We start from the raw sequence: 12,112 nt of genomic DNA, 5'->3' as shown, positions 1-12,112 counted from the left end.
TTTGCCTCAAATGACATGTCACATGATACTAAAACAAATGATTCCGATGATGAATATTTGGTAGAAGGTGATAGCCAGCCAAGGAACGCTAAAGACGAACTTATAGACCTTGATCATAAAAGGAAGACTGTTCAGTATTGGAGTAGTGGTAAGTGGGCCAGCTTTCATTTTCATCTGTGAAACAAAAGTTCCATCATGCCAAAAGCAAAATTTATATTTGTGGAAAAAGCATATAAAGAACAGTGGGATGCAGCACGATAAATTGAGGGCAATAGCATGTACGTCAGAAAAAATTGATTTTGCCCATCAAAATAATGAAATAATTCATAATGCGACTTCCAGCATTGGGCTATACAAGTTGTTCATGAAGAACAATTATTGGAGTTTAAAGCATTCCTCACATGGATACCCACAATCAACGCAAGAATTGCATTATTTATCTTAATGCTGCTACATAATTTTTGTGACGTGCAACACAATTACTAATGGAATAAAAGAGAAGATCAGGTGCGGTCCCTCAAGGAGGGAATGCAGCACGAGCTGCAGTCCCGCATTGCCATACGCGCAAATTAAAATATGCAAATTTAATGCTTTCTGTAGGTCGAACGAGTTAATTTCTGAAAAAATGTTTTGGCCATTGTGTTATTCTTGTCTCATTTAACATGTGTGCACAATTTACGTAAAATCCATGCAAGTCCAATTGTTCATTCATTCACACACTCACTCAACTAAAAAGGTGAGTTTCAAAATCCCCAAATTCAATTGTACTGTGACAAAGATGAGTGCCTCTTCATATCTGGGAGTACCTTGAAGTGTATCACTGCAAATCCTCATTGTGAAGCATCAATGTTGGCATGCTAAATTAATAAACATCATCGCCATAAGACCTATCTGTGTCGGAGCGACGTAAAGCAAGTAGCAAAAAAAAAAAAAAAAATTAATAAACAGCATGAAAATATTCCCAGTGTGTGTGATCTGTGATAAGTTTAGTTCCAGAGTGTGCCAAAGTGTACGGCAGAGCTTTAAACTCATGAGTCGCTAAGCATAAATTCAATTTGTGGGTAAACCTATTAGCCTCTTAAATATGAGGCAAATGGGTTAAACTAATGCAGACATCTTTCCACTCTCTGACTGCACAGTGTTGTTGCTATAGGCATGGAGATGTTTACTGTTAGACTATGACCAATCATAACACGTTGACAATATAATATGAGTGGGATCATTGCTTACAGTGAGATTTTTGTGCATGTATGGACTTCAGGTTGATTAAGCATATTATTATTCTGTTTTATAATATCATGTTTCTTCTCATAAATAAGTCTACTGAAGTACAAACATTTTCTCTATAATGGTGAAGCAATTTTATATTTTACAATTCATACTGTATGTTAACATGATCTACACAAAATACTCATGGCAGGCACACATTATTTAACTGCACCCTCTCTACTAACTGGCTTAAACTATACATTTCATGGTCGAATTGAAATAATAGCAAGATTCTTAACTACTCATTATCTAAATTTAGAATTCACTTCCACAATCTCCACAAGTGATTTCCTATTTCCCATGCTTAGTTGTATCATTCTTACAATGAGATTTTATTTTGATGTAAATAAATATCACACGAGATACATTCACTTCCTTGCATAAAACTACGTACTTTATTGCCGCTATGTCTATTCCTTAACAACACGGAGTTATACACAACACAACACTATTACGGGAAACACACTGAAGCAATTTATTATCGATTCTGTCAAGAGCAGATATCACCAAGTTCTCAGACACTGGTTATTCAATGCACCATCACACAGTCGATTCTGTAAAGTACAGATATCAACAGTCACTTTGCCCTCACAAGGCAAGATTGGCTAACCTCTCACTGAAGTTGATTCTGACAAATACAGATATCAACTCACTCTAACCCACACTCTACATTCTCTTATTGTACTGTCTGTCTCTGTCACTCTTACCGACTGGCTGACTCACTACGGAGTTCAACACTGACTCCACCACGGGGCCCCACACTCACTCCGAGTCCAACACTGAGTCTGTCTGACTGTCTCTCGGCAGAAATATTGACTTTTGGAAATCATCTTGCAACACTCTAAATGGAATACATCCTAACATCAATCGATCGACCGGCCTCTCGATTGGAGTAGATCAAACTCGAATGTTCTATTACGGTTTATAAACACATATGGACAAGTCTATAACATTCCTAATGTTTCCACATGTATGGATAAAAAATCATTACTGTAAGTTTCCAGAAACCTCCACATGTATCAGAATGATAGTGGATTATACCCAATATACGAATATTAAAGACTTTTCTACAGTTTTTAACTACACAGATACTGAGGTTATACATATTCACAATACGTATTTGAGGTTATACAAATGTATAATACATATTTACGGGGTAGAGTCGTACTTAGTATTTAATAAAAGATAATTCAAATATATTAACAATAATAATTGAAGGTTTTACAAGAGTTAGGCTATGTGTAGGATGGCGAACATACGATGGTTGTACTGTAAACGGTGTAGTTTTTGTAATTTTTTCTGGTGTTCCTTTTGATTTTTTCCTTTCTTTGTCTTATGTTTTGTAATGTAAAAAATGTTATTACCATTTAAAGCCAGCTATGGACCACATAATTTCAACCGTCTTATTCCTTGGGCTATAACTGTTACCCAGTACTCCCACATTCAATCTTAATGTTGTTCCTCGCTACCCTTAGTTCACACTTTCCCTACTTTCCCTGATAAACACGATTGCTATTATCTTCATAAGCAGATACCACGCTCCTGGTATATGATCCCAATTTCCTTCAAATCCATTTCAGTGATCCAGCCCCCTTGGTTTTCTTGTCCTGAAAGCAGAACTTATCTTTTCCACATAGCTGTATAGTTTGTGGTTGTGCCAATTTCAGCCTTCACTATAACCTTTGCCTGAGCTGAATTATTTTCTTCTTCTTCTTCTTCTTCTTCTTCTTCTTCTTCTTCTTCTTCTTCCAAAATCTTTCTTTGGCCCTCAGCTTTTAACCAGGCCCTTATTGTTTATTGTCGGGCATTCCACTCTGGTTCAATGACAACATAGTAGTGTCTGAGCATTGCAGTGATCTTTTGTTGAATACACCTCTGATTAGCTAGTATGCTATTTCCATTTTGTTCATTTATGATGTAAAGCAGAGGTGCTAACCCATTTCTAACTCGCGCACCACCCTCCCCCCTCAAAACATTTACGAATCAAATCCAAAGCACTCTGTTTGCCCTTTCCAACAGCAAACTATTCTGAAGTATATCTTGTTACACAATAAAATTTGCTCATTACCTGTTAGTTCTGTGATTAAAAAATCTGTGTAGAAGTTTTGCACCCAGCAGCTACTTTTCAGTGTAGGTTTTATTGAAACATACTCCTGAGATGACATTTTCATCTTCAGAACCATAAGCAATTCCAGTGTAGATGTACTTAATGTAGGCCTAAATTCTGTCTGATTTTTCCTAACACTGAAAACTCTTTCTGTGGGAGAGTTACTGTGAGGTACACTATAATACTGCAAATATAACAATACTTACGGTTTTATACTGAATTCGTCCACTTTCATTTTTAAGCTCTGCAATGTTGCCCCAGTTCACATCAATGTTAGGTCTATGTACAATATATTCAGGAAAAGTATCACACTGATAAACTGCAAATTCCTCTTCAAGTTTGTCATGTTCACTTTCCTTCACCAAAATTGGAAATCTTCAAACAAAATACTCAAGAGATGAATAAGAAACCTTTATTCTGAGAGAGATGGCTACAACTTCGGCATGATGAAGAAATTCATCATCGAGGTGAAATTTGCTGATAATATAACTGCAAGCTGCCATATGAAACTATTACAGAATTATAAAACATCTCTTCATCACAGTCATTATCTTTCAAGTATGCCCTGGGTTTTGTTCCAATTATCAAGTCCCCATTAGCTTTCTGGTATTTCCTCTTCTTGAATTCAATACTCAAAAGGGAGGTAGATTCTGACCGAATAGAACATGGCTGAGCAAATCTGACCAATAGCTCAGTTAAAAGAAAAGTAAGTTTCCTCCTAAGAAGATGTATGGTTGGAGCATCTTCTTGCAGAAATAAATTCAAGTTAATGACAGGAAGTGTACTCTGAAGTAGCAAAACAGTTTTGTGTGTGGGTCTTAAAGAAAGATTTTAGTTTTAAACTGCTTGGTGCTCTCATTTTTATGCTGGGGCTCACTACAAAACATGAGTGTCAAAGCACTGCTCAAGAACTCGATTAATAGACTTAAGAAGCGAGAGCCAACGGGTACTTACATATTTCAAAATTTTATGACCCTCTGTGCCACAAACAGCCTGATATACTTTCAACATGTTTTGCCTTTTAGAACTCTTGTCAACATAGTAATATACCTGAACCAAAAAGTTCTCTACATTGACTGGTAATTGGGCTGCTGATTTTTGTGCACAGGTGTGCATGAGATGACATGAACAACCCGGGACATAAATAAAAGAATGTCTGTACTTCACAAATTTGGCAACACCTTTATTTGCCCCTGTCATTGTGTATGCACTGTCAGATGAAAAAGAAATGCAATTTTCCCATGGAATGGCTAAAGAAGACAATTCACTAATAATAACAGAGAAAATTACCTCGCATGTGTTGTCAGTAGTCTCTAACAATGACAATAGAAGAGTTGATATTTGGCCTATCTGGACATTAAAGAAAGAGACAACTATAGGATAAAGTTTAACTGCATTTGTATCCGTACTACCATCAGTAGCCAAATAAAAAGACATTATTTGCAAAAGTTCACTTCTTTCCTTTTTTTGCCTCAGCTGCCGTGTATTGAACTAAGGCAGAGGTTTTAGTTCTTGCACAACCATATTTCTGAGATATTTTAAAATCCGAGAACATTGATCTAAATAAATTTCCAGCATGGTCTGAAAAGGATGATAATGAAATATTATGCTCCAAAAGAAATTATGTGAACAGCAATTTGGCATTTGTCACTGCAGTTTCATTACTTTTTACGAAAAATGACGAAACAGACTGGGTTTTACCGTGAGCCACAGGGAAATCGCACGAACACACACTGCAGAATACATGGTTTTCACTAACACATGTAGCAAGTAGGCATGGCCATTCATTTGTGTAACAGTCTCAACATTTCTGTAACACTGCTGTCTTCTTAGAAGAAGATGAAATTTGACAATTGCTCCGCTTCATTTTACAAAACCAATCACTAATTTTTTTCAAACCAATGATTAGGATAATTAGAATTGAAATGCGCTAAATGTACCACTCACGTCTATGCACACAACAAAGAGAGAGCCGAACACGCGCACTGGAGAACAGCAGAGCAAGGAGTACAGCCTACTTCACGGCAGACTTGATGCGTCATTCTAGCTAAGACAGCAGCGTATATCTATGTAGCTGGCCATTATTTCACAACGCTCGCGGGAAACAAAAGAAAGTGACGCCCAAATAACCACCGAGTATGTTTAGTTGTCAACTTACAAACACTGAAACGAGGAGGGTTGACCAGTAATGCTCTAAGGGATTGAAAATTTTTTACTCCTTTCCTTTTTTTTGTAGAAATGATTTGTTATCATGATAATGTTGCTTTTCCGTAATAATTTCCCCTTTGACCATAATCGCGAAGTGAAATCTGTAATCATTACAGATAATCTGTAACAGCTGGCACTTCTAGTACAGGCTTCTTTTTCTTTTCTTGACATTTTTTTTTTCCCAGAGATGTTGGGTTCTATTCATTCGCCTAGGTACTTAAACTTTTCTACCCATTTGTACCACCACTAGCATTCCAGGTGTTAACTTGACTTTCACCATTAATTCAATTTTTTCTGAAGGAGATTTGGTGGCCCACCTTTACTGCTTGTACTTTAAGATGGTTAATATTTTTGTGGTTGTGTCAAGGGAATAAGAAAAAAAAAGATCATCTGCAGGACAAGATAGTCAATTGCAGGGCTCAGTTGCTATAGCCCAGTCTGACCCCATATTCGAGCCCTTTATTGGCCATTTCTTTGCACCACTTGCAGATGACTTTCTTGAGGAAACAGATGAAGAGCAGGGACAAAAGCCCATCACCCAGCCTAACTCCCACCCTGACTTTGAAGGTGGATGATATCTCGCTTGAACTTCAGTGTATCAGTGTCTGAGTCTGTTGGATAATCACTCTTGTTTTGCTGTCCAAGTCAAATTAATTCAGTGTTAGGGCAATTTGATCAATCAAGTTGTAGGCTGTCTTGAAGTCGATAAAGGTCATAACAAATTTATTGTTCCTGAGCTTCAGATATGAGAGGATAACATTTCATATTCATAATCTACTTATAATGTGGGCAATCTTCCCTGAACTGGTGGTTGTTCATGATGCACTGTGCTATGTTATAATGCCTACACTTAATATTAGAATTCTGTGGATAATCTGAGAGAGGAAGACCTCAATAGTTCAAGTACCTAAGGGTGAGGAAATAAGCCATGATGTGAATTTTATGCTATGTGTAACACATAATGTAATGTCGCTTGAGTGGTGCTCTTGCACAGTTATGAAATAAAGATCCCTGTAAAACAGTGCCTACATGTGGCTGAAAAAGAACCATTTGAGAAAGTCATCGACATATAATAACAGAAAATACTCTACGCATGGATTATAGCCACCATAGAGGAAGTTACTGACTTTTGCTCCATTGTGTAGACCTTGGTTTTATGTCATGAACTGCACTGAATCCCACTACACACTCTGGAAGTCAGAATAGAATTATAAAACAGATGCTCATTTAAAAAAAAAAAATGGTAGGTTGTGCATTTAAGTCAAGTATAATTTTCTGATGAGCATTTTATTGGGAGGGGGAGGGGGAGGCAGATAATCATGCTATTTTCCCCTTAAAACAACAACAGTCACAAAGGGGAAATATCTTGTCATATTCACTCTTTCTACAGCACAGCCATTAAATTAGATAACAGACATTTGCTCAACAATCACCATGGTAAAACAACAAAATCCATTGTGAACTCTTGGAACAGTGAACCATATATGGCATCAGTTTCATGAGTTTGCATCAGTTAATATTAAGGAAAGGACAGTTTCAGGAAAATCAGAAGGTTGCAGAAGCTCCACAGGCACGAATACGGAACAAGGACATAACATATACATTTTGTTCAACCTCACATTTCAGTTATTAAATAAGAACTAAGTCTTCAAACAAGAGATCCATGCATTACCTCAACAGTTACACAGAAGAAGGCCATGAAGACTTAATAGAATGATACTGAACCAACTATTACTTTTAGACACTTACCTATTTATTTTTTCATCATGATGTTTAGGCTCTCCACTCTTGTTATGATCACCAGCATTGTTGTCTCTTTTGTTTTCAGTTTCCACCTTGCTACAATCTGCAAAGTTCATTAAAATTAAAATAATTCATAAACTGTGTATGGTTTCTGTAATTGAATCAATCTTTTTAAAAAGGGCATAAGTCAATACTTTGGCTATTTCGTGTTTTATAGTGGTTCATACATTATGAGGGTAGATCTATCATTTGTGTTTAAAAGGGTGTCTGTAACACGTTCGGTTGCCTTGAAACATGGAATTGAAAATCACATTTTGTTTTAAATGGGAGTAAGTCACTGATATGTGCCCTTTTAAGACTGAAGAGTTGGCAGTGGTCCAGTGAGTGCAAACAGTTGAAGAGCTGCCTCGTGTCTTCCGAGTTCGTGGTTTGTTTACTAAGAGCGAAATGTGTGATGATGAATGTGTTAACAGTGATACTGAAGATAAGACGTGAAAAAGAAGGAAAGGATGAAATCCACTTTGTTACAAAATCACGAAAATAGAAGTATTTTGGTTGAAAGGCGAAGCCTACATAAATCACAATGGGAATCCAATTCAGTCCAAAACACCTGGGTTATCTTGCAGGTAAACTGGTAATTTGCTTATGCATCGTCTACAGATATGTATGTTTCAACTGGTACTTGTTATCATATCAAATTAAGCTACATAGTACGTTACCGTCAGTGAACACAGCCATGTTTTACATCCTTGGTTGCATTCCCTTGTATGTTCCCAGGTGCAAGAAATTTTTTTTAGAATATCTTGGAGAAGAAAACTGCAGACATTTTTACAACATTTTACGATATTTCAACTAATAATGAGCAAGACCTGTTCCTTCAACGGCTAATAGATTGTACACCAATCAAACAGAGACGCCCAAGAAAAAATTAACAGCCTGTGGTAGTACTTTTTTCTAGCTTTTATTACCAAGGTAGTAGGCACATCTCGGGAAGAGGTATGTATGAAAGCTTTCCTCGCAGTTTTTTACATCAGTGAAAAGCGAGTTTGAAGAATAAGACTGCTGAAGCTTGCTGGCAAAACTCCAGAAGTCAAGAGGGGTAAAGGAGTTTGTAAGTCTTCCCTCTTCCATGATTAAGTAAGGGAGCATATTAAGTCCTTCTCATTGCAGGAATCACACTACTGTTCTACAAAGGTGTTTTGCCTTAGTGCAAATTTAGATGTCAAAATGATGTGGAAGTTGTTCGTAGACAAGCATCCTGATACCAAAATAAGTTACTATTTCTACCAGAATTATTTTGAGGAGAATTTCAACTATCGATTTGGGCAGCCTCATGTAGACACCTGCTGTACATGTAAGAGTTGAAACTGAAGCTTAGATCACCACATCTCAACGTTACAGCAAAACGCGCAGCAGCTGCAGAACTTACGATATACCAGCACCAAAGTAGAAAATTTTACTCTGCTCTCACCTATAAAAAATCAGATGAAGCCAATGGAGACACACGTTATCCCTCGCAATTGATTATAGTATATGACAAATATTAGCCTGCCTAAAGTACCAATACACAATCTATTTTATCTCAGAAAGATCTCAGTCAATGTTTTCGGCATTCCAGACATAAAAAAGGGATCAAGCACTTGGATGTTTATCACGAAGGAACCAGTGGAAAGGGTGCTAATGGAGTGTGTTCCTTTTTATTTGATTATCTGAAGTCTATCCATGAAAATATCACAGAGCTTTGACTGTTCTATGATAACTGCACGGGGCAGAACAAAAACCAAACGATCTCTAGATTCCTACTTTCACTGACAGATTCTGGACATTTCAACCTTATTCAACAGTATTTCCCAGTGAGAGGACACAGGTTTTTACTGTGTGATCATGGAGTCATTTCAAAGAAGCTTCGACAGAATGACAGGATTGTTACTGTTCATCAAATAACACAGCACATTCAACAAAGTAGTACAAAACCCGGTAAATTTACAGTTACAAAAGTTGACACAACTGACATTCTGGACTTTAAAGGCTGGTGAACAAAATATTATATGAAGAAGGCTGTTTCTGAAGAAACAAGGAGCAAGCCAAGATGTGACAGATATAACTCTGCAATCAGCAGTATTTGAGTGCCATAGCTGGGTACATCAAAGGTTCGACATGTATCAAAGGGTTAGCGAGTCACAAATTCTTCATGGGAGATCAGCGAGAACCTGTTCCTCCACCAACAAACCCTGCCTAACCAGCAAGACGAATGCCAATTAAAGTGCAAAAAATTCTCAAGGCTTAAAAAAGATGCAGCAGTACATTCCAAGTGAGCATATGCAATTCTACGAGGAACTTTTGAGCTAGACTACTGGCAGTAGTACAGCACATGACGATGACTGAGAAACAGTTCACCCCAAGTGAAAAGACTTGAGTTTTATGTACCTTTTCCAATATTTCTATTATGTTTCTTTTGCAAGTTTAAAAGTATTTTGTTCATTTCCTGTGGCTTGGAGTCGTTTTTGCAACATTTAATTCACAAATGTGGTCAAATATCAACAATTTGTTCTGTGCCTTCTTCCTATGAGACTAATTTTTTTTAAGGGTGGATGTTTTCACATTTAAAATGCCCATAACATTCCATGTATTTGTATTCATGTTACATGTACTGTATACACCAATCAAGGGGCACCTATATTCCAGTTCATATGAGCAGACTTTTTTTTTCCTGGTACTTTTCTACATACATACATACATACATACATACATACATAATCATTAAAGACCATTATGCCTTTCAGTGTTCAGTCTGCAAGCCTCTGTGAATTTACTAAACGTCGCCACAATCCTCTACTTGCAACTAGTGCTGTGGCTTCATTTAGTTCTATACCTATTATCCTTAAATCATTAGAAACTGAGTCTAACCATCGTCGCCTTGGTCTTCCTCTACTTCTCTTACCCTCCATAACAGAGTCCATTATTCTCCTAGGTAACCTATCTTACTCCATTCGCCTCACATGAGCCCACCACCGAAGCAGGTTTATGCGTACAGCTTCATCCATCAAGTTCATTCCTAACTTAGCCTTTATCTTCTCATTCTGAGTACTCTCCTGCCATTGTTCCCACCTGTTTGTATCAGCAATCATTTTTCTCTACTTCCATGTCTGTCACTTCTAACTTATGAATAAGATATCTTGAGTCCACCCAGCTTTCGCTCCCGTAAAGCAAAGTTGGTCTGAAAACAGACCGATGTACAGATAGTTTCGTTCGGGAGCTGACTTCCTTCCTACACAATACTGTTGATCACAACTGTGAGCTCATTGCATTAGCTTTATTGCACCTTGATTCAATCACACTATATACACTACCACTCATTAATTTCAATACACCCTGGTATTTCACATTTACAACAGAAATCAAACGTTATTTCTCACATAAATAATGATATTAACTTACACATATATAATACAATCACAACCATTATATTTTACTTTCATCAAAGTATCCTCCTTTGGATTTAATGATTGCCTCACAAACTCGAGGCATGCGGGCAATCAGTTTTTGTACGTATTGTGAATCTACATGATTCCACACATTCTTAACACTATTCCAGAGATGTTCCTTGGTGGATATATTAACTTCCCTGAAACGTCTGTCCACTTCATCCCAGACCATTTCAATGGGATTACAGTCGGGGCTTTGGGACGGCCATACGATATCTATCAGTACTTTCTGTTTTTCCTTTGATGTAATGTAGTTATTACAGTATGCTGACCGATGTTTGGGTCATTATCCTGTTGTAAGGTGAACCCTTTCCCTATTAAGCGCAATCCACTTGGTATTTCATGATACTGAAGTATGCGGTGGTACTACTTCTGATCCCTACATCCTTCTATTTTCACAATGTCGCCAATTCTATCTCTGGCAAAACATCCCCAAACGATAATAGAACCTCCACCGTGTTTAACTGTAGGGAGAACACACTGCTGGGCTACCGTTTCCCCTACAAATCGGCGAACAAATATTCTCCTTCGGGTTTCAAAAATCTCGAACTTTGATTCATCGTGAATAATACCTTCGTCCACTCTTCCGATGTCCAATTATGATGTTTTCTAGCCCATTCAAGTCTCTTCTGTTTATTTATGGGTCTTAGAAGGGGTTTCCTTGCTGTGACATATCCTTTCAAGCCCTCTTCAATCAGTCTCCTGTTTACTGTTGCAACAGATATTGTTGTCGTGTTAATTTCTACCAATTCTGCACGAATTTGGGGCGCTGTTTTGAAATGATTTCTCTTACCGGTAATTCTGATATATTTATCATCACTTTTACTTGATTTACAAGGTCGTCCTGGTCGTGGTATGTCCTTACTGCTACCTGTTGTCTTCTGGCGGTGAAGGCTGTATTGCACTCCCCCAATAGATACACTACATTCTTTCGCAATTTGGCGAATAGATAAACCTGCATGGCTAAGTGTTACAATTGCAGCACGTTTTTCTATGGATATCTCCACTCATGGAGCCATACTAGCAATGTGCACACTTCACCTGTCACGAAGGAACTGACATGCAGGAACCACATGTTACGTATCGTAGCAATGCTTGCCGTTCGCTGCAGATATCACATCACTATAGGGAACAACCCAGGTGCACCAAATGCGGCGTCCGTCGGCAAATAGATAAACACACATATCCGGTACGTAGATAATGTTTATGTACACAAAATTGTTTGTTGGATACATTTGTATCTCGATGGCCACAAACAAAAATTATGACATGTGTACAACTGCTGTACTATTCCTTTGCT

The 12,112-nt window shown here is 37.6% G+C and overlaps 1 protein-coding gene across 3 annotated transcripts in view; it reads right to left on the bottom strand.

Moving 5' to 3' along the window:
* The window catches only part of LOC136864568 (uncharacterized), a 170,975-nt gene that overhangs the window by 36,377 nt on the left and 122,486 nt on the right, over positions 1–12,112 (bottom strand). For all 3 annotated transcript variants that reach the window (XM_068226062.1, XM_067141762.2, XM_067141744.2), the window contains exon 6: positions 7,334–7,430. In XM_068226062.1, coding sequence (XP_068082163.1) covers positions 7,334–7,430 — 97 coding nt within the window. The remainder of the gene's footprint in view (positions 1–7,333; positions 7,431–12,112) is intronic.

Source organism: Anabrus simplex, chromosome 1, assembly GCF_040414725.1.
Source record: "Anabrus simplex isolate iqAnaSimp1 chromosome 1, ASM4041472v1, whole genome shotgun sequence".
Lineage (NCBI taxonomy): Eukaryota > Metazoa > Arthropoda > Insecta > Orthoptera > Tettigoniidae > Anabrus > Anabrus simplex.
The sequence above is the reverse complement of the archived record's forward strand: the minus strand, read 5'-3'. Positions and strand labels throughout refer to the sequence as shown.